The following is a 23,353-nucleotide window of genomic DNA, read 5'->3' as shown; positions in this document are numbered from 1 at the left end:
CAAGCTTCAAGCAAGAACAGTTCACGTTTTTTATATTTGACTAAAAAGCTTTACATTGAATGAAAAATTGCGGAAATTGTTTCGAGATAAATTGCATATTTACAATTGGAAACATTGTTCCAATGGTACTAATGAGATGATGGTGTATGAAAGAACACCAGAGTTACAAAATTTTGAGTGGAAGCCTCGCTTGAGAAAGATTGAAAATGACACACTGAATAAAACATTGCAAAGCCATAAGTATAAGACTGGGTAACATTGGTCTCAACACTTAACGTTTTGCAGCTCAGATAATTCTACACTTTTTTTGCTAAGAGACCGCTATTCAGTCGCTAAATAGTCACATAATAAACTATAGTTCCGAGCAATCATATCTTTTGCGCAAATAAAGAGAAACTGAGCCTAACTAAAGGCATCCTCTCTGTCTGTACTGACCAGTTCAGAATCCTCGAGCGTGCTGAAGTTCAGGAAATGAGACGGACGATGGACCTCGTGATAAAACTCTTTAGGGTTCGACAACATCAATTCGTATCTCATACTGGGCGAATGACGCACGCCTGCAAAACCCGAAAATAATTCAGTATTTAATAAAAGAGTTGTTGAAAAAAACACCTTATAGACAAGCTGTGCGGTTCTAACCATTCCAACTGAACTTACCCATGAAGTTGAAATTCCAAGAGCCTTGAGCGGGCACCATAAAGAATCCGAGAAAACGATCCGACAGAAGCATCTGAACTTTCTCGTAATGCGAGGGTAAATATCCCCTGGGGTTGTTTCCCGTATCCTTGTTGTTTCGCCCCCATTCGTAGCCAGACGGCGTGAGCTTGTAAGCCGTCAAGGAACACGAGCCTGGAGTGAAACTAAAAAACACAAAAAATACTCTGTGAAGACAAAGTTGTGACACATTTGGAGGCATATTTAGCAATATTTAGATATTTCGGCATCTATTCTCAGTCCTTTTCCCGTATTTCTAAAACGAATTAAAAGTTATTGCCACTATAAGCCAGCCTTCTAGTTTGGTAATAGTCCACTGGGGAAAACAGGGATACTAATAGTCCACTGGGGAAAACAGGGATACTAATAGTCCACTGGGGAAAACAGGGATACTAATAGTCCACTGGGGAAAACAGGGATACTAATAGTCCACTGGAGAAAGCAGGGATACTAATAATCCACTGGGGAAAACAGGGATACTAATAGTCCACTGGGGAAAACAGGGATACTAATAATCCACTGGGGAAAACAGGGATACTAATAATCCACTGGGGAAAACAGGGATACTAATAATCCACTGGGAAAACAGGGATACTGGCAGGGATCATTACCTGCAAGTTATAATGACAGTTTTCTCGCCATCCCAAGATGGATTGTCGGCCATGATTTTCGCATGGGTTGTAACGTCCTGTGGTGAAAGCTGGGGCAGTTCATTTGGCTGTGTGTGGATCCAACCGAGAGGTTCCATTTCCTACTCGAAAATAAATTATGAAAATTATTCACGATGACAGTGAACTCTAACAACAACTGGAATGTTAACTGTAGACAAACATGCTACGGTACTCTGAAGTCAAATTCAAACAGTTTTCAAACTGACTTTTAGTAAATTACCTTAAGATAGTCGTGTTGTGGCAACATATTTGGAAGGTGAACGGTCTAAAAGAAAACGGAGCCAAATTAAACTTGTTTAAGTTATTTGCTGGAAAAGTTAAAACGCCCAATGACAAGGTCAAAACGTTCAGTGTACAATGTTAACCCAATATTACCTGATGTGTACCCCACTGAGGTACCATGACGATGCAACGAATTTCCTTCACTTGCGGGTTGTCAGGTGGACTTACGCCGTACATGTATCCAGAAATCTACCAAAAAAAAAACACAAGAGCTTTACAACCACAATTCACAAGGAAGTACAGAACATTTTTAGCGCGACGAATTGCCAACTCACCTACCACCAATAACTTTCAAACAGTCGTTGGAAATGGATTCGTTTCTGCTCAGAGCTTTCAAATCGTCAAACGAACGTCAGAAACACGGACCGAAAGCAAATCATCATAGCAGAAATTCAACCAAACTAAACCCCTTTACTTTGATAATCAACCAACATCACGCGTTGCGCGCTGTAAAGCTGTAAGTGGGGAGTTCTTACCTGCGTTCTCAAATCAGCAATCACAATAAACTTCTTCAGAACGTTCTTGGGCAGAATATAAGTGAATCCAGTTTCTTTGATATCATCGGAAGATACGTAAATATGATTGGTTCTCAAGTGCAGATTCGTCGCGGAAATGGCGCGAACTCGCCATTCAGTCTTCGATGCGAACGTCTGCGTTTCGTAATTGCTCGTGGTCGATACGATAATCTCGTCACCGTGAATGTTTGTGGTTCTGGTGGTCGTCGCTGTGAGCTGTGATTGTTCCTTGGTTTGTTTCTCGATTTCTGCAATCTGCTGGCGCTGCTGTGAAGGAGCTGAGATCTCCATTCCCAAGATAATGTCACGAATCTCGGACTGTGTAAGCGATGCCACGTTCACGCTGAAATTTTAAAATCACGCTCTGGTTTATTATTTACTGCATAATTTCTGGGGGAGTTTTAGGCTTCTTTTTATACAACAGGATAGGAAGAAGCGATCATTTTGTTGCTTACTTATTTTTCTTTCCATAATCAGCCAAGATCAAATCTTTCAAGGCAACCTGAAAAAGAATGGAATGACATCAATGTATTGGGAAAACGCTGAATGAATACTCCTAACACGCGTGCTCGTGACAGATTGCGGTGAACTTATAACAGCTTCCTTCCATTGTCTATTTGTTACAAGTTTGTTGCAAGTTTGTTACAAGCCTGTTGCAAGTTTATTACAAGTCTGTTGCAAGTTTGATGCATATTTTCAATACCATACCTCGACAGACACCCATTCTTCATCGGTCAAAGTGGACCAGATATGATGTGGTTCGGTGATGGTCGTCTTATCTGGCTTCAATATAACCTTGGTACGATCTGGATTCACATGAAGTGCTCGCAAGATTAAGATCAAACGAGAAAACGCAGTGTACGAGGAGATCGTTTTCAACCAATCGTCGTACAAATTGAACAACACCATCTGAGGTTCCGTCGCTTTCAAAATCATATCACCAAGTTTTTCAACCTAAGAGAGAATTGCAATAAAAAAGTTTAAAACTCTTTATGAAAATATGGCTAAATGTATAGTTAATTCTTGATATATTGGTAGTGATTTTTGTAACCAGTATAAATTTTACTTATTTCGGTTCGGGCACCTTCAGGTAGTAACATTAAATAATGGGTCACTCAGAAGCCTCAAAATAGGGAGATCAAAGGCTTCGCTGTAGTAAGACCACTGCCCACGTTGGTTGAATTGCATCAGCACAACAAGTTTTAACCTAAATTCGTTAAAAAAAGGAAAAAAAGTAAACTTACCTTCAGGCAAGCCTGGAAAGGCAGTTGCAGTTCACTGCCTTTAATGACGATATTCGGGAAATCAAGTAAATGAACCTACAAAATGAAAGACACAGATTTGAAAACACGAAGGAGAAACAAATAATTTTTTGAAACACGGTCAATTTTGCATCAGTCGGAACTGTCAGACACTGTCAGCTCGCTTTTTGTTTACCCTCTACGGGGTGGGTGCAGTAAAACAATGACTTTCCAGATATACAACGCAAAACATATATCCATGTTAGGTCGTCGATGAAGTCTTTCTGAGTTCTCAATTCAGGGTATAATACTGAAAATTTCCACCATGAGTTTTACCTCCAGTGGATCCAACATTCCTTTCCTTGTGACGATGATTTGTTTTGGCTGTTCTTCAACGGGCAGAGAACGAATCAAAGCGGCCACTTCTTCCGCAGTTTTCCATTTAGCCAGCTGGAAGAAATTGCAAAATACATTGTGAATTGACTGACTAAAGCACCGTACAAACCTTCAGTTATTTCCACCTTACCTGACCAAGACGTTTTTGACCGGCCCACACAGAAGTGTGAATGATCTTCAGGAAAAGCTGACCAGTTCTTGGATTGAAAATGAAGATAGCTCCGTTGATGGGCTTTGTTGTCAAGTTGCCTTCAAATGTCTACAATAAAATATGTATTGAATATCGTAAACACCACACATATTTTGAAATTAAAACTAGTATGGGTCTAAACTAGACGTCTGGGGCCGCGCGGTTGTATCAAGCCCGGTTAGCTTAAACAGTGGTTGAGTGCAAAATAGCAACCAATAGTTTTACTCAACAAGCAAACTAAATGTTTTTAACCTTAATACAACGATACTGTTTACAACTGCATATTCAGTGTATAATATTCAAGTTGACTCATTCAAGAGAGATGTAAGAGGGTTATTTAATTTTGACTTATCCGCCGTTTAAGCTAAACGGGTTTTTGATACAACCGGCCCCTAGGTCAGGTTATACCTATACCTTGTGTATTGTAACTCTGTAGACATTTGTGTCATCAACAAACCATATAATCTGATTGGAGAACAGTTCACCATAGTTTTGAGATGATAAATACGGCTCGGTAGGTTCACTGGAGTACAGTTGCAATGCCTTCCTCACGCGTTCTCGCAGGACGTACAAAGCTGGGTTAGCTTTCATTATCTTGGCCATCGCTTGTTGCAGGAGAGGCTTTACACCCGGGAACCAGTTGCCAAATGCACTATATAGAAGAACCCGGAATTTAGTTTATAAAAAAGTACGATACAGCTATTGCTAAAGTTTATTATACAAAGCGTAAAGGCCCGTTTACACTAGCAATTTTTGCTGCGATTTTCTTCTTTTGATAGATGTGAACGAGTGAATTAGTTACTGATGTTCAAATAAAGGCTCTTATACATCAGAGCATTCGTAACTAATTACTCGTTCACATCTACCAAAAGAAGAAAATCGCATATAAAACGCAGAGAAAATCGCACTGGTGTAAGCAGACCTCGAAAGATACCGGCTGTCTCTAGTCTATCAGTTTCAAACCGTTCCTGGTCTCACCTGTGTAAATTATAAGCGAGATCAAGGCCAATGAGAACGCCGGTGGGTGACGGATAGATACTCATGTTATCTGTGGTATAATCAAGATATTTTGCACGCGTGTATCTTTCGATGTCATGCGAATCATAATCGCCCCATCGCAGCTGAATATCCAGCCAATATTTCTGAGTTGTTGTGCTGTCCATTATGTCTCTGAAATGTAACGAAGAAACGAATGAAACATGACACCAGCTGCTGCTACTTCAAGTGAAGACTTTTTTTTTTACTCACAAACCACAATATGGCGGAGCAAAAGTTCGCACAGGAAGTGGCAAAAATCGCGACTTTGGAGAGCTATAAAAATCTTTTGAGAAAGCCAATTTTGATTCTGTTTTCAAAAATGAAATCAGGACAGTGAGCACTTTAAATTGAGCCAATTAAAAAGGGGTCGAAAATTTCGCTGCAGTATCACTTTAAATTAGACTTCAACACGCAAAACTACAAATCAATTTCCCCAACTGCTTGGTTGAGCATGCTTTCGGAGTAGTTTCACATGGCCTTTGACCAATGTCATGCACTTCTTGATTTCATTCATTTACCTCGAGTCGGCGAGGAGCGAGGGCTTTGAAACGTTCCACTTGTAGGCAGCGAACAGCAAGATGTCCGCACATGAACTGTTCATCTTGTAGGATTTTCGGGGATGAATGGTCTCCTTTTGAACCGTCTCAATTTCCAGAGCGTCCAATTCTTGATCGAATACCTGGAAAAAGATAACACAACAATAATTGTCAAAGTGTTGACGGAAAACGAGATGAAAAGCGTACAAACTGACTAGACTCATTCAGACTAGCAGTACGGCAATGAACAACTCATGGTCTGTTGGCATTGATGAAAGTGAAGCAATATCTCACAAAAGAGTTCCAGTTGGTTAGTTTAGTTTTTTTTGCAATTTACCTGGCATAAATCCATGACGACACTTTCGTGAACTTTCTGCCACAAATGAGCACGGAAAATTTGAATCAAGGAGATCTTTAGCGTTGGGATTTTGCCATGCATGAAAATACCTGTCAAATCAAGTTGGACTTGAAAACCAACGTACACCTATAGGAAGATATTAAAATGAATTATTTCAAAAGTGACGAATGAAAAAATATCTGAATTCTACCATCAACAGCATTGAAGGCAATGCAGTTTCGTTTGAACAACTTTTTTTATCAGAATGTATTTGCATAGTGCTTGTTCTCAGTTCACACAAGCACTACGAAAACTAGCATCATTCTGGTTTTCCAGTTCTGTTATTTGACTCATTTCAAGTTAATCAACTTACATTAGCTCGGTTAATAGTGGGTGACCACCATAATGTGAATCGTCGATTTGGAATTTGATTCAAACCAGATCTTTGAGCATTCGTCAGCTTCTTGTATTTCATTGATTCCTCGAATCCACTGGCTTTCTCCCAAAACAAACCTTCCCATGTCGGGAAATACGTTCCTTTGAACAAGGTGTGCTCGAGAATGCCTTCAACTCCACCTAAGGCCTGGATCATGTCCGTACGATAGTTGTTCAAGTTCCACAGCTTGCCATCGTGTCGCTGATGTGTCCACCAGAATGGATTCTGTTTCAAAACCTGTAGCGAGAAGATAAAACGATTAAAACCACGTCAAATAAGGAGAGAATTGGTGAGATTTGGCAAACGGGACTGAAGGGCTAACATGAGTGTTTTTATCAATCTTTTGGCTTTAAAATCTTCCGGAAAACGGCGTATTCGACCATGGTCGAGTCCGCCGGAAAATGGTGTATTCGACCATGGTCGTATTCGTCATTTTCCGGCCAACTCGACCATGGTCGTATTCGTCATTTTTCGGCGAACTCGACCATGGTCGAATTCGTCATTTTCCGGCGGACTCGACCATGGTCGAATACGCCCGTTTTCTGGCGAACTCGACCATGGTCGAATACGCCATTTTTTGGCCGGAAAATGGCGTATTCGACCATGGTCGAGTCCGCCGGAAAATGGCGTATTCGACCATGGTGGAGTCTGCTGGTGAGGAGCTTTTGCCGAATGTAATATATAATTTTAAAGTAGAATTTCTAGGAGTTTCCTTCGCTGTCCAAAGCATTTTTTTCTTGTATTTCTACTTGCCTGATACTGTTTAAAATCTGTCCTAACTCTCCATCCTTTATCATAAGCCAAAGTGTGTCTATCCTTTTGAAACAGCGTGTTGATGCGAGGAATTCCACGATCCCACGAGTCCTCGAGATCCTCGAGTGTCAGACGTCTGGTAAGAAAAATACGACTTGTAAATGAATCCGAAATATACGCCTTTATACTATTGAGGTTTTTGTATACAAATTACAGTTAATATAAAGTTTAATAGAAACAAAATCTTGATAAAATAAAATACCTGTTCTGTGCGTTTGCCTCCTGGCGTTTCAAAGCGTATTCTGCCCACACGCGTTGCGAGTCGATGAATTCACTTTCCCATGGTTGGACATATCTGAAGCAAAACAAATGCGGTTTACCCACACGAAATCTTTCCTCTTCATGAAGGAATACACACACGAAATATCGAGGACTTACCGATACAAGTTAGGAATCAATTGATCTTCATCGTGGCTCATACCAGAACGAAAATGAGTGATCCCTGTGTCCGTCTGTTGTGACCATCTAAAGAGTAAAACGATTTGGTATAACGAAGAAGCCTTTGTTGGATTTATTTCAGTGTGGTTAGGTCTTCGTATGATCCACAGAAAACACAAAAGGGAGATTCAAAAGAAACCTCAAATCAGATTGTGGAATGAGAACATGACCCATGGACAGCATCCCCAGTCCTCCGAGCTCTTTCGGCGTGTAAAATACAACTGGCGGGAAACGACTTGGCATTTTCGAGTTCAGACCAATCTTGATACGAGTTTGAATCTAAGACGGCAAAACAGATAATACTAGCTATAGATTAAACTATGCACCAGGCAAGAAGTTGGGTCATGTCGCAGCTCTCGGAAGCTTTCGTCCAATTGGATAATGCTTTTCTATGCTTTCTAAAGAACGAAGCTATGCTATTGGTTGAAACAGAAACGTATTGTAAAGTTCAGCCAATGAAAATCCTTCTTGCGAGGAGCTGCGACACTACCCAAGAAGTCTTGTCTGAATCAATATTAAGTCCACTGAACTTGTTCTTTGAGAAAGTGTTTGTCGTATGTCATACTATACACAACATACTCTTGATTTATGTAAACACAGGTAATATAACACACCTTATTTTCACATTTCACGAGAAGATCAAGCAGCTCTTGCGTGTTCACAACGGACTCTCTGAAGTAGGTCATCAAGCCGATCAGAGCTGTGTTCCACTTGTTTACGATCTTCGTGAATGTCGTCGAACCGGAAGCCATAAGAATCTGGCGAACACGATTGTGGAACTTCTGGAGAGAGTCGTCGTCTACTCTGAGGAAACACTGGGCGGTCCGTTCCTTTGTGACCTAAAGAATTGAATACTTGTTGGAACGATAGAAGGAGGACAGATAATTGGTGACCATGCAATGGTAATTATAGCTTTAACAATAACACACTACAAGCTACCATACAATGGTAACCTTACCATGACTTAACTCTGGTACTCATACCATTACCAATACCACACTACTGGCTACCCCATAGAATGGTAACCTTACCGTGATGACTAAACTATGGTACTCATGAACCATTACCAATATCACACCATAAGCTACCATACCCAGGTAACCAAACCGTGATGACCATACTATAGCAACCATCCCACAACTAATATCACGCCAGGAAAACCACCCCCTAAAACACCATGTAACCATATCATATCCCTGAAACTAACCTCGTTTTGTAAATTCCACACCCCATCTCGATGAGTGAACTCTTCAAAACTCGTGCGACATTTAGGAAGAATTCTACACTCGAAACCGCTCATATCAAATAACAAGTTCGGATTATCCTTGCTGTACACAGACACGAAGCTGTTCTCCCACTCCAGTGTCGTGACTGACCGCGGCAGACGGTTCTTCATGTCCCAGAACACGGCACGTCCCAAATTCACATCGTGTTTCATGAGTCGCATTCGAGCATCTCTTGGCCAGCATTTCTTGTTGTTGTAACCGACGATATTCTCGTTGTTCGGGTCAGGATGTTCGGTCAGATACCGCTGGATTAGATCGCGGGCTTCTTCGGCTGTGAACCTACACGTCAGATGGAAAGAAATGATGTGAAAACAGAATGGAGTCTGATTTTCCATTTTGGAAACACATCAGAGTTATTGGGCAAAGTTCGACCAGCTAAAAATGGAGGGAAGTTAAATGACTGATCTCGCAATACACTGGATGCTTACTAACGAATATTAATATGAATTAATATTATCAGATTAGCGACTTGAATAAACTTTGAAAGGTGGTAAGAATTGTCTCAAACTCGAAAGAAAATCAAGTTTTGTTGGAGACTTGGAGTATCTCGTACCTGAAGAAGACGTGCAGTCGATCAACATAACGGGAATACAAGCGAATGGGATGAGATGCCTCGGTTTGTACGTCTTGATAAGTCAGGAAATCGTTTGGCATTTGTGGTGGTCCAGCCATCTCGCTGGCTCGCTGGAGACCAAGCATTAGCAGATCCAAAACAAGGCCGTAATACTGGACGATGAACGATGAAAACTGGAGACCACGAATAATGCCATAGGAATTGGTGTGATTCATATCCTGGAAAAGATTTAGATGTAAAAAATCTCCAGCAAGTTATCATGTTAGAAAGCACGCATAAACACCTTGAACACTTTCTGATAAACAGTTGTTGACAGTTTTAGCAAAAGTTTCGTTGTTGATTCATTCATTCTATCGTCAAATAAAATATCTCACAAAGGGCAAGGTATCCACACTAATACCCATCTGACCTAAATACTGATCTATTGCCTAAAGGTGTGTTAACACGATCCAATTTTGTTGGATCCAATTCACTTCTGATGGATGTTTTATGGTCTGTTGACTTGCAATGTATAAGGGCAGCAAATCAACTTAAGCCAATGCAGTGCTGCTTTATCAATAACCTGACTTCATTCCATACATCAGAAGCGAATTGAATCCGACAAAATTGGATCGTGTGAAAAGTCAGACCTTATTACTGCTCTGATTCAATCTCAAAGTCCCTTACCTTGTAGTTAATGACAACGTTGTTCTTGGCTGTCATATAATCAGCAATGTTGTGATCCACGATGAGTCGTAACAATCTGTTGAGCAACGTCAAATCAATTTTCTCATACAACTTTTCAAATTGTGCTTCCATCATCACGTTACACTCTCCTTCACCAGTTTCCCAAACATCTTGAAGATTATTGATGCCTAATGGAAGCAAAGACAGGTATGCTTTAGGGTCACCTGCGGATAGAATGCAAGCGGTAAACCTATCCCAATCTATCCTCTGTTTATCCTGACCTCTATACAATCACTTTCTTCTGTCATTTTTTTGGTCGTAATTCCAGAATCCGGGACTATAACCCTAAGATCAATCCTAAACCTGACCATAATCCCAACCTAATCTCGAGGATTAAATTCGTGCATTTAGGATTAGGATTATACTAAACATGAAATTTCAACCCGAAATAGCACAGTCCAGCACACACCTTGACACCATTTGTACACCAACAAAGGAGGGGGTTCTGTGTCGGCAGGTTTGACCCAGGGGGGGAAGAGTCTTCGTTTGTCCGCCTCGTACCACAAATACTGATCTAAATATGCATCTGTAATCTTCTCCAATGGCTCAACATCGTACACTGGAATCAGGTGACTGTAGAGATCCATAAACTCGATACCAATCTAAAATTTTCGAAGCGATCAAAATTACGTATACTCAGATGAGATTGAGAATTGCACATTTTCTTGTAAAGATCAACCATGCACCCACCTCTTTAAAAGCTCTTTGGGTGAGAAGATGACGTTTAATTCTACTCAAGGCTTCATGAGGATTGTCGTACGCTTGTTCAATCAACGCCAGTTCCTCTCGTTGAGATTGATTTAATCGACTTTTCACGCTAAATGAAAACACATACCAAGTGTAATCAAACTTTCATTCTTGTGTATATTCATTTTCTTTACCATAAAAACACTGTCAGTCACTCAGAGCTTTCAAATCTTCAAACAAAAGTCAGAACACGGACCGAAAGCAACTCATCATTGTGAAACAAAATATATTCAAAACAATAAACGTCTAACTACCTGTAAGCTTCTTTAAGTCTCTCCAACGCAAGGATAAGAAGTTTTGTGTCGTGTTTGTATGAAAGAGGTGGGAAAGGAATCGGAGAAAATCTGCGACTCTCAAGCCAATGAACGGTCGTGGTGTAGATAGCGACTGCCTCTTCTGCGGATATGTAAGGACCATCCTTGAAAGAACACAAGCGTTTGGTGTTATATCGATGCCTTTCAACAATTTCTTCACATGAGACTAAGCCGAAGATAGCTAGTAACTACACAGAGAGAATAGAAAAGACAAAAGCAAGTTTCAAAATTACCTTCAGGTAGTTATGTTGTCTTTCTTGTTCAGCTTTGAGGTACAAACGCGTCAATCTTCCCAGGTTTTTCTTACAAACGGTTTTATCAACTGTGGCACCGCGCCGAATACGCTCTCGGTTGTAATGCGCCGTGTTCGTCCACCAATCAGCTTTGGCCTTCACGTAACGAAGAATCATGTTTTCGATAGGGGTCGGCAGTCCGGGAACCTGGAAGCGAAAGATTTGGGTTATATCTCAAAGATCAGGTATATCGGGCGATCAGTTTTAAACCAATAATCTTAATCGGCTAATCCTAAAATTAATCCCAACACTAACCCTTTCCTAATCTTAGCTAGAACCCTGATCCAAACCCTTAATCACAATGCTAGTCGAAATCTCACATTGGACAAAATATTGAATTTTTGCCATATACAAGTAATGAGATTTTCTACGGGGCGTAAACACACACACCCATACCCCAGAACCTCCTCCCCCCTCCCCCTGAGATTCACCTCCTCACCTTCCATGGGATGTTGGCTTTCCAACAACGCCACGCCTCGCTGAGATGTTGCAAGATCGTCCTGGCTTTGTTCTGTTTGATTCCCTCAGGCATCATATCAAGAATATCGTGCATCACTGCAGCGCGCAACTCGAGATCGTAGTGACTCTCAACACGTTGCTTGGTGACCGTCTTGGCCACGCCTTTCGAGTGTCGTCCTTCGAATTGTCGGGCGAGCAGGTTGCCCAGCCATCGTTCCAGGAGGGGGACGATGCCGCGAAGGAAGAACAGCCAGACACGCCACCCTGGCGCCCAGAAACCACAGCCAGGTCCTTTACCCACCGGACCCTAGAAGACAAAACGATTGATATTTATAAAGGCCTTGTCGGAAGTAGCTAGGGTGACCTGTAGGCTGAACCGGAAGTGAAATGAGCGAGGGTCTTCTGAGAATGAGAGCGAATAGTTAGAACGGCGTGGGTCAAATTTGTGTGAACAGTTTAACGAGAATTAACGAGAATATAGACCTTTATACTGGAACTTTAACCGTGTTTGTGAATTATTGTGATCGTGGGGGGACCTCAACAACGTTCCCCACAGCCTGTTTAAACTTGCAAACTTTTAGTGCGATTTTATGTGTGATTTTCTTCTTTTGGTAGATGTGAACCAGTGACTAGTTACGAATGCTCTGATGTATAAGAGCTCTTATTAGAACATTAGTAACTAATTCACTCGTTCACATCTACCAAAAGAGGAAAAGCACATTTATGACAGGGTGATATTTTGTTACTTACGGTATTAAAGCGATAGTAAATAAGATGTTTTAAATCTTTGCACATTCTGATTTGCCTCATCAACTTGTATTTATACCGATACATCCCTGTAAGTTGACCGACGTGGGCGAAGACGTACTGCAGGCCATCAGCAAGCTAAATAATGATGAAATATAACATGGTTTAGATAAAATATCTCAGCATCCCAAATATAGACAGAGTACTAGCAAGAGTTAAACAAAATGATTCTAATCTGCTTTAAATTTTGTGGATGAATATCCACTATAGGGAAAACGATATGACGTTTTGAGTATCGTCAATTTCAGAAATTTTCGGTTTTCGGTTCAAAAGTTTTTGTCAATTGAGTTCGGAAGTATCAGAACCGAGTATTTCCGACGAATTTTCGAAGTCCCGCGCCTCACTAATAAGAGGAAGAGAGCGGGTTAATAGGTTATAAATGATGCCAATCAATTTCAGACCGAATCTCACCTGGTAACAGTCGACGTTTCCTAAACGATATTGCACATGGGAATCCACGACTAACTTCGTCAACCGTAGGATCTCACGACACAAATGGAACGCGTTGCCAAAACGAGATTTCTTTCGTTCCTTTGTGGTCAGCGTTTTCACCGGCTTCAGATTAAAATTGTAATCCAAATGCAGGTAGTTGAGATTCTTTCGATGGATCAGCAGATTGAGCATGTTATATCCTTGGCGACAAACTTGCAGACCAACCTCGACCCAGTCGAGGGTCGTGGTTTGAAAGAATTTTGTCGACTTGAAGGATCGGAACAAGTAGCTGGAAAAATCCGTGAAAAAGATGGAAAAACTAAATTTAGGCAAAACCAATGTTTAACTGGACTAATTATTAATTCGCATGGTCTGGTCACAGAATGCCTATCGGAAGAATAACTCTGCAATTTTTTCGTAAGTGTGATTCGTCATGATTCGTCACTTAGCAAGTGCATTTTTTTGAGGAGTCACCCCCCTGCCAATACTAAAAATTGCCTCATTTTAGACATTGGCAGGGGGGTGACCACCGCAAAAAAATGCACTTGCTAAGTGACGAATCATGACGAATCACACTTACGAAAAAATAGTATGGAGTTATTCTTCTGATAGGCATTCTGTGGTCTGGTGGAACGAAAGCAGGAGTTGACTAAAAACGACTCTTTCGTAAACGTCCCGTGAAATGATGTGGACGAGATAAGACTTCAATGGCAGAGATAAATGCCGACATAAGATTTCAAATTTTGGCAAAAGAATGCAACCAGCAAGTCAAGGAAATCCCATACCAATGACATTTTATGTTTTGCTTTTAAAACAAGGAAGAGACGACGTGTCCGAACGAGGGAAGAACGATGTCCATTACGTACCGTTTCTTTTGTGCCTTTGGTGGCCTGTGTTTCAAAGCATTCAGCACAAAACATTTGAGTAGTTTTTGATAGGAAACCCTAACTTTCACAGGGTGATTTGCGGGACAATGTTCCTGATACCTACGAGTGAGAATATTAACATAGCCAATGAATATATAGTTGACGAAAAAAATCTGTTCCATAAACCTTTTCACAATGATGTCAGGTGAAGGAAGTCTGAGGTTACATGAAGTTTTATTATCTAGTTAGTTTTGCAGAGTATATAATACAGAAGGGCTAAAATTCTTGCCTACCAGGAATTCACGAGTGGAATGTCCAGAGCTCTTCTTGTCCTCCCTGCTCGCATGTTGAAGGGCCTTGGGGCCCACAATAAAGCAATCCCTGTAAGAAATAAGAATATGTGTTTGAATGATTTGTAGTATGTGTGTTCTGTCAGGACCACACTATCAAGATATGGCAAAACATCTTAGCATTGTTTCCTTCCAGAGAATATAAAGAAATTGCTAGTTTATAAAAAATGCAACAATTTTACCATTTGCAGTGTTGTCCGTATATAATGGTGTTTCTTGTAAGAATGGTTGAAAGTCTTCAGGCAATTCAAAACTGTCGTCTTCTTCGGGTAAAGGTTCAGCGCTCTAAGGTGCAATACAATTAAAATCTTACCAACCGTCTACGGTACCAGTTGATCACAGTTACTAGAGGAGGAAACCTAAACTAACTTTATTTACACTGGATAGCTCTATCAGTTCTAAACTGTTCTTCCTAGAGGTCCAGTAAGGATCATCTCTTATTGATCCAGTGTTACTACAGAAGGAAACCTAAACTAAATTAAATTTATTTATACTGGATAGCTTTATCAGTTCTAAACTGTTCTCATTGCTCACCTTGATTGCGTGACGATGTGATATAGGATTGATCAAAGGATCAAAATAAAATGCAGGCAGATCAGGATCTTCGGTTTTGATGTAAACAACAGTTGGATAATGATACCTGCAGACATCAATCATTTCATGGATAAGAAACAAGAAAGCGCTCGCTATTGGCATTAAGTTAACAATATGACAGCAATTTCTTTTATGTTTTTCATGAATTATATGCAGAAATAAAAGTGCATCTTGCGAGGGGAAACTCATCATGAAGACGGTGCTAATAAGAGAAGATCAAGTTCAATGTCTTGCCCATGACCATTTCTTTGTAACTAATTCAAGGCTGTAGGATTGTTGTAGCAGAACTATTATTTCTCTAATGATAGTCCTTGCGCATTTTCAATCTCATTCATTTTGCCCTTACACCAAACAATGCTAAAACAGCTTTCATAGCACGTCCCCGCGTGTAATGGCTTTAACTATGGTTGAGTGAATTTCGAAAGATAGGGGTATTGGGGTTTTTTTTAATTTTGAGCAGAAATGTATAATGCATTGAGTGATTTGAGTCACCCTTTCAATTATATTAGAGTTCACTGCTCTAGGTTCAAAGAAATCCTGGAAACTAGGCAAGTCATTCCAATATTCAAAATGGTAGAAATCTTTTACACACACTGGATTACCTTGCATAAGGTACGACTTACCATAACAGATGGACTTTAAAAGGCAGGCTGTTATAGAGATAAGGAAACGCAATGCGGTACTCGGTTCTGACCGGTTGCCGGATGATAATTTTGTTGATATCATTAAACTCGTTCCAGTCCTCGTCGTTCCTGCTCACATCGCGAACCAACGGCTCGAACTTTGGCCCTCCGGGAATTGCAATGTTGAGCGCTTTGGCAGTAAAAAATGCCTTCATGTCGAACAGGTAGAAAAAATTCCCATCAGCAAGATCAGAGAGCAGTTGGTTGCCAAGACGATATAATGTAGATTGCATGGGCAAAGAAAGGTTCCACTTTCTGTATGTTGAGCCATTTACAAATCTTAAAATAAAAATACTTGAACTTAGATGCTTTTCTCATCATAAAATCAAAGTTTCGATTCCCTGGCGTTGACTTATGCTATTTTATGTACATGTTTCCTAAGGTCAACATGATTACCAGAATTATTCAAGAGTAACTTATTATTAATAATATTCTTGTAAGTTTGCATGCTTTGCAGTATTAAATACTTATGTGGTGTACCTACAAGCTAATTTACCTAACTTATTATTATGACAATTGCCAGAGCCCTTGGGTTATTTGACTTTTCAAAAGGCTGTGACAGTCTATTCATATGAACTATCAAATAGCTACAATTGATATAATATAAAACAAAATGGTTCCTGAAATATTGAGTCAAGCAAGCTTTCAAAAATAAAAACTAGTCAGTAGCTTTTTAGGTACAGTACGGTACTATCAGTACCTCATTAAATATCAATGCTTACACTTACTTTGTATCAACTAATGGTTTATGATCATAAAACCACTCGTACACAGGGGAATCCTCCTCTGGATCGAGGTCAATCTGAATCGCCTCCAGTGGTTCTACGTCCAAAATGTTGTCTGCATAATCCAAGGGCGGTTCCTCATCGTCAAACGGAGGAAAACGCATCCTTTTGAAATGACGACGATCTCGCTTTTCTCGTCGCATCATGATCCACATTGTTCTACAAAAGAAATTTTCATCAACAGTGTGTTCTTCACACATCACATCCTCTCTTGAAAGACCAGGTAGAGGTGGACCCCTTCACTTACCCCCACTGTGCAATGTACACAGGCTCCATGACCCAGGGTATTTCATTGATGAAGGTTATCGCTCCGGTGACATGATACAAAACTTTAACATCACGAATCTGTTCCCAAGGCATTGGCATGTTTTCCAACAACTTGAGGATTGCATGAGGCATGTATTTCAATGCTCTGAATAAAAGAAGGACCGACTTTGAAAACTTGATGAAAAGAGGTTGTAATGAAAGAAACAAGATGTATACTTACTACCCACATTTTAACCTACTCCTCATGAAACAAGGTATCAATTTGTGTTAAAATCTCATGCAAATTTAAGATGACTGTTGCAAACAACATTTCATTTCATTGTCAATTTTGTTAGGACTTAAATAACCATTGGGCAACCAAAATTAAAATCAAAGTCTAGCCATTTAACTATAAGTAATCTGGTAGACTAATTTGTGAACAACATAGTCATATTTGCTAAATTAGAATCGTTTTTCTGAGTTGCACACAGAGACACTTGACCCCAAACTTTTAACCATGGATTCAATTTCTCCCCTTTCCAAGATTATACATTGTTTGGTACATCAAATGCACAAGTCAGAACACAAAATGCTTGATCTGCTTTGGACAAATTGCTTTGTAAGTTATCTTATTTGTTTTACCCCAAATAAACTCTCTTGTCATGTCTGTATTTCCTGCTAGACATGTCGCCATGGTCTCGTATGATCTTTCTCACATGTTCTGGTGGCATGTCCTCCTTTTGCGCTTCCACAAAACCAAACTTTCGTTTCTCGCTGTAGCGTTTCGACTGCAACTGCTGCCATTTCCGAGCTAATAAATGAAACAGCCAGTGGTTAGGTACATTTTAAAGCGGTTCAGCGGATTCTTACGAAGACTTTATGACTGTCGTAATGCATTGGTATTTGGTAGGAATTCTCATGCATGGTACGTAAGGCATCTTTCAGAATCAGAAATCCAAACAACCAGATTGTAAAGTTGTTCCTGCTACCATTTTGAAAGAATGTGCATATTGAAATGTCAAATTAGCAGACATAATCTAGGTGAATTTCAAACATGTTACTAGTAAAATGATAGACCATATTGTTCATGAATACCACCTCAGTTCTGGTATAATTTACTATCCTTAAAGTGCATCAGCATATCTAACATTGCTGACATGCTAACCTGGTACTACCTGTAATACCAACCATCACACAAGCCAGTTAATATCAACCCTAATTCAGGACGTTTTCTAACTTTCCACCAACATAAATATTTGTTTCATCACCATATACATTGATCAATATACATCTATTTATCCATTATAGACTTCCCTGTACTTTTATAAATAATCAAACTTTGCGTATAATCTCTTCAACTAAATGCTCACCTTTCTCCTGCAGTTTTTCCTCGGTGATCTCGACACCGGGGGCCATGTAGGACGCCATCTTGAAGTATCGTGTTCAGAAAGAAACTTCGATATTTCTGTTGAGAAAATGAATCAAAGCCTCGAATCAAACGTTACGAGCAAGCGTTCATATTGGATCTTCACAAGAGCCGCAAAACATACCTCAAACTCAAACCATTTTCCAGAAAATTTGAAGGAAATTCGCAAATACTCCAAAAGTCGTTTGCTAAACGTGGTTCCGAATGAATGTAGGTACCAGTACTTCGCACGCTTCCTCGAAAATTTATCACGTGGTTACTAGAGTTGTCAATAAAATGGTTGTTTTTTTGGATCTTTTGATTTATAATCCCAATTTGAAATGCAAAAGGAACTGTATTGAATAAAGCTATCGTTCTCGACGCTAAATGTAAAGTTTGAAGTCGTCAAAAATGAAATAACACAAATATTTTTTTTATTTTACTATATTACAAGTTTTTACGAGCCCGCCCTTGCTCATAGACAGCGTTCCGTAACGATACAGGTCAACACTTCATGTGACAAAAACCATGATAGATTGATGCAACATTTGTCTCCCCGAGGAAAAATGCTGGGGTGCCAGGTTGCATTTGTCATTGCAATTTAAAAAAAAAACTATTTACATCATCTAGTTCATTTCAATTTGAAGACATATCATAATGAGAATTGGCAATGTTAAATTTCACATTTCTACATCGGAATCTAATCAATGATATTATGAAAATTCTTAATTACCTTCACGATTGTTTATTAAAACAAATTTGAAAAATAAATAACCCGTCAAATCGAGGGCAATTTCAGCACCCCACGGAACAATTTCTGCGCCAACTTCCTTGCCAATATAATGAATATGGGCATATGGCCAACTTTGTTTATTTCACTTATTTTCGTCTAAATCAGTTTTAAGTTAACCACAGCGGCAATCCAGCCCTGTCGCCCAGTATAATTCGCGGAATTGTTACGACAACTATTTTGATATCATCTACTAAGAAGAGGTAGGTTCATCCAGTAACACTACTGATATCGGGTGAGTCAGCATTACGCATCCTTCCGAATGATCGAATTTTTGGCTGCCTGGCCCTCTTCCGTCGCCTGTGATCGATGTATGAGATGAACACAATCCAGGATAGAAGCGTTAGACCGCCAAGAAGAAAAAAATAATACGTTAAGTCGTAATAGATCCCTCCTTTCGTTTTGCGCTTGAGAAGACCACTCGCCTCAAAGATTTCCAACAGGCCAGACCCCAGCAAAGAGCCAAACGAAATGGTGACAAAAAACAACGCCATTACGACCGCTTGCATGGACTGCGGAGCATTGCTGTAAGCAAATTCCAAACCTAGGGGAAAAATCAATGATGTTTAAACGGGCGATGAATCATTCAAATTTTTAACTATAGATTAAGGGCCTCCACTCTTTCCAGCTCAAAATTACTGATGGAAATTTAACAACATAGCTATAAAGTGCATCTTAAAACGAATTGCACAACACACACGAAAGCCTCGCTTAGGGCTCCTTTCCACTGCCGTGTTTTTTGCACGCACGTAAAAATTTAAACCCTTCTAAGTTGTTGTATAGTTAACTTTATGCCAGTAAAACGCAGCAAATCAGAAACAGAATCTTATAAGTGTCATTTGAATGATTTTAAACTTTTACGTGCGTGCAAAAAAGCGACATTACCGAGACACTTACCGCCAACTGTAGCAAATATTTCGCTCACGCCAATCAGTACATACTGAGGAAGTTGGTAAAAAACGGAGAGGTTTGCCGCTACGAAAGTGCGACTGTTAATGTTGGGGTTTTCAACTGTATCATTGTGAGCGAATCGGTCCATCACAGAGATCTCAACAAAACCAGCGGCAATTACCGCAAAACAAGACACCAAAATACCTTAATTAGAAAGGAAAAGTTTATTCAGTGATACATAATTATCACCACAATGCATCTATTATCATGATCATCACCATTATTGCCTTTTCCATTACCATATAATCTCACCATCCTCACTATCATTATCATTATCATCATCATTATCATCTTCACCATCATAACTATCACCATCATTATCATCATCATTATCATCTTCACTTTCATAATTATCACCATCATTATCATTATCATCATCATCCTCATCATTATCATCATCATCATCATCATCATCTTCACCATCATAATTATCACCATCATTATCATTATCATCATCATCATCATTATCATTATCATCATCATCTTCACCATCATAATTATCACCATCATTATCATTATCATCATCATCCTCATCATTATCATCACCATCATCAATCTTGCCATCATCATCCTTACCATAATCACCATCATCCTCGTCATCATCATCATCATCACCTTCATCACCCTTAACATCATCAATCTTACATTACCATTATCACTCTTACCAGATGTCATCACTCTTATCATCATCACCACCATCCTGACCATTATCATCATTAATTTCATATAAAATGTATTAAAAGGTAGCCTCACCCCACAAAAGCAAGGTTTTACCTACCAATGCTAATCCTTGTGAGCGGGATCATTTTATAGCCTCGCTTAGTCAGCCATGGATAAACAACCTTTTCCATAAAAGGCAAGAGAATGACGATAATTACGGAATTGAAGAAAGTCAACCATGCTACTGGAAAATGCTTGAAATTATCTATAGTTATCTTCATGCGCACACCTTGTTGAAGAAAGGTAGCATTTGTCTGGTAAAAAAGATATCAAACCATCATAAGTTATAAAAGTAACATAACTATCACCTGTATTTAATGAAAGAGGATGTAAAACTCAGTGACTCGCCTGATTGTCGATAGTTTGATACGGTAACAACACAATGAAGACAGGAATAATGGCAAACAAAAATTTCACTTGATCAACTTCCCAGTCAAGAAAACTTCCACCGAATTTTATTTTTGCATATTCCAACCATGGTATTTTCTGCTGTATTGAGATGGGTGAATCACTAAGAATATAATGAAAACAGCAGTCCAGATTTAGCTTTTGTACTTTGTCAATTATTGAGCAAACAAAGATATTTATTAGAGGTCAGTATTTATGGCTGTGGACAAAATTTATGCAAACATATCTTGTCTATGCAAGGTTTGCATATTTATTAAAATTTTATTTGTTACAAACTCATTTCACATTAAAAAATTTTAAAATTCAATAATATTCAATACAACACGGCCACTCGTGTAAACACTACGTAATACCTTTTTTTTGATCTTTTATAGTTTCTTCGAGCCTCCCTAATGATCTGATAGACCTTTCCAACAGTGCGTTGACATGGAAGTGTTTTATATCGATCTTTCGACAGCACAAATATGATTAAAGCCAATGTAATGGTGGAAAATGGAATTGCAAATCCTGTCACAAAGCCATGTGCCTGCTGTACATAAGCGCTTACACTAAATGCAAGCATTGAACCAAGATTGACACTAAGGTAGTAAAAATTGAAATAACGCCTTGTGCTATCTGGATTCTTGCGATCCAACTGTTCCGCACCAAATGCAGCGATGTTGGCCTTGTGAGCGCCTTCGCCAATTATGGCAATAAGAATCGATGCAAACACAACAAGTGCTCGATACAGAGACTTTTGGCGATATAAAAAATTTTTATTAATACAAAAGTATGCCGACATTAGCAGCATCCCAGTTCCAAGAGTATATATGACCAGGCCCCAAATAATGGTTTTAAGTTTGCCAAGTTTGCCATCACTGATCCAACCACCAAGCATACAAAAAAACCAGGACAGACCAATTAGTATCATCACACTGATGATAGCATTCGTAGGTCGATCGCCATCCTGACCAGCTTTAACTATTTCTTTTTGTTGAGAGTTTTGATAAACGTCGTCGGAGAAAAACAAAAACAAATTAACAATAATGCTGTAGTAGGTAAATCGTTCCAGTGCAACGACAACTAGAAAAGGTGCCATAAATCTCCTATTTAACCCCCTAATTTGATTAGTCCTTTGTCCATAATTTTCTTCCGAGATGTGTCTGCTCACAAGTCGTGGTAAAATGAGAGGAGTTCTGTCATTTGCTTCCTCGCCACCTTTCATGATTAAACTGCATTCACTGCTTCGGCCAGATGATGGAGTATTCAAATTTGTTGCTCCGGATTTCAAATCGACACTTTAAATAGTGAAAAATATAAATTGTTTTGCTAAATCATGTCCTTCACGACACCATTCCATTGTTTTGAAAATTGAAAGTTTACTCAAGAAGAAAGTCACATGAGGATTGAGGAAATTCGATATAGCATGTTGCCACTGATCTACATATAGACACTATATAGGTCAGTGTTCGATGACATTTGCAAAATCTTTGTGATTAGCATGATCTGCGTGGTAATTTTGTCAGCCTGGGCACTTACTGACTTACAAGTGCTTACAAAGTAACGAGGACTGCGCTAGCCTGCGGTTATTGAATTCAAAATTGTTTGCGAATGTAATTTTGGCTCGCTATCACTCGCATGCATAGCTTGTATAAACCTTGAGTCATTCCGCAAAAAACATACTTGGTACTAGAAGTTACTACCGCAAGGAAAGTGCTGCCGTTGGAAGCTAATTTGATTCTCAAAAGTTAGTACGTTGGGGACATGACTGTCATTGTATGGTGTTGTCATTGCTAGAATTAGTGACGTACAGCAACATCAAAGGATATTAGATATCTAAGAGATTAGTTAGATATAAAAAATTTTCATGAGTACCGTCATGACATCAGCCTATGTCTATTTAGCTGTGTGATCTATATAACACAATACACGTTATTTTAATATTCAAGAAAAATTCTTACTTTATAAAATTCTTTTAACAATATATTGACATTAACATAAATTCACAATAAGTTTTTTTTCTATCAGAAGTCTGCCTCGAATTCGCCATTTTCCGGCACTCTCGACCATGCTCGTATTCGCCATTTTCCGGCACTCTCGACCATGGTCGTATTCGTCATTATTCGGCCAATTCGACTAAGGTCATATTCGCCGAAAAATGGCAAATATACGACCATGGTCATATTCGCCGGAAAATAGCAAATACGACCATGGTCATATTCGCCGGAAAATGGCAAATACGACCATGGTCATATTCGCCGGAAAATGGCAAATACGACCATGGTCATATTCGCCGGAAAATGGTAAATACGACCATGGTCATATTCGCCG

General features: G+C 39.4%; 2 protein-coding genes and 1 non-coding gene across 3 annotated transcripts; all 3 read right to left on the bottom strand.

The window, feature by feature from the left end:
- Positions 1-83: 83 nt before the first annotated feature.
- LOC114520423 (pre-mRNA-processing-splicing factor 8) lies at positions 84-18,400 on the bottom strand. Its single transcript, XM_028540678.1, has 41 exons — positions 18,320-18,400; positions 18,140-18,234; positions 17,412-17,580; positions 16,771-16,935; positions 16,467-16,682; positions 15,679-16,017; positions 14,996-15,101; positions 14,644-14,746; positions 14,405-14,492; positions 14,112-14,231; positions 13,225-13,534; positions 12,757-12,891; positions 11,987-12,313; positions 11,488-11,694; positions 11,195-11,358; positions 10,884-11,010; positions 10,603-10,795; positions 10,134-10,321; positions 9,447-9,685; positions 8,815-9,172; positions 8,222-8,446; positions 7,747-7,886; positions 7,548-7,634; positions 7,372-7,464; positions 7,110-7,245; positions 6,294-6,593; positions 5,921-6,067; positions 5,566-5,726; positions 4,988-5,179; positions 4,424-4,661; positions 3,950-4,078; positions 3,760-3,873; positions 3,427-3,501; positions 2,891-3,136; positions 2,638-2,684; positions 2,144-2,525; positions 1,761-1,856; positions 1,606-1,650; positions 1,326-1,465; positions 658-860; positions 84-557 (listed from the first exon to the last, which is right to left on the bottom strand). The coding sequence occupies exons 2-41, from the start codon at positions 18,195-18,197 to the stop codon at positions 403-405; spliced, it is 6,963 nt and encodes a 2,320-aa protein (XP_028396479.1). The 5' UTR covers positions 18,198-18,234; positions 18,320-18,400; the 3' UTR covers positions 84-402.
- Positions 1,988-2,055, bottom strand: LOC114520764. Its single transcript, XR_003686718.1, has one exon. It is a non-coding gene; the product is annotated as a small nucleolar RNA SNORD18 (small nucleolar RNA).
- Positions 18,401-18,622: 222 nt separating the features above from the next.
- Positions 18,623-22,415, bottom strand: LOC114520707 (solute carrier family 15 member 4-like). The gene is made up of 5 exons (XM_028541027.1): positions 21,397-22,415; positions 20,984-21,146; positions 20,694-20,889; positions 19,862-20,059; positions 18,623-19,508 (listed from the first exon to the last, which is right to left on the bottom strand). Exons 1-5 carry the CDS (start codon positions 22,245-22,247, stop codon positions 19,174-19,176), a joined length of 1,743 nt encoding a protein of 580 aa, XP_028396828.1. The 5' UTR covers positions 22,248-22,415; the 3' UTR covers positions 18,623-19,173.
- Between the last annotated feature and the right edge of the window lie 938 nt (positions 22,416-23,353).

The sequence above is a fragment of the Dendronephthya gigantea genome, unplaced genomic scaffold (genome assembly GCF_004324835.1).
Source record: "Dendronephthya gigantea isolate DGI-Jeju-01 unplaced genomic scaffold, DenGig_1.0 000016F, whole genome shotgun sequence".
NCBI lineage: Eukaryota > Metazoa > Cnidaria > Anthozoa > Malacalcyonacea > Nephtheidae > Dendronephthya > Dendronephthya gigantea.
The sequence above is the reverse complement of the archived record's forward strand: the minus strand, read 5'-3'. Positions and strand labels throughout refer to the sequence as shown.

Bases quoted from the DNA above. Each gene is read 5' to 3' on its own strand.
- LOC114520423 (XM_028540678.1), bottom strand. From the start codon at position 18,197: ATGGCGTCCTACATGGCCCCCGGTGTCGAGATCACCGAGGAAAAACTG. The intron at 16,936-17,411 runs GTAAAACAAATA...TCTTTTATTCAG, and splicing joins GACAAGAGAGTTTATTTGGG to AGCATTGAAATACATGCCTC. The intron at 3,502-3,759 runs GTAAAACTCATG...TTCATTTTGTAG, and splicing joins GAATGTTGGATCCACTGGAG to GTTCATTTACTTGATTTCCC.
- LOC114520707 (XM_028541027.1), bottom strand. From the start codon at position 22,247: ATGAAAGGTGGCGAGGAAGCAAATGACAGAACTCCTCTCATTTTACCA. The intron at 21,147-21,396 runs GTATTACGTAGT...TTATATTCTTAG, and splicing joins TATAAAAGATCAAAAAAAAG to TGATTCACCCATCTCAATAC. The intron at 20,060-20,693 runs GTAGGTAAAACC...TTTCTAATTAAG, and splicing joins GCTCACAAGGATTAGCATTG to GTATTTTGGTGTCTTGTTTT.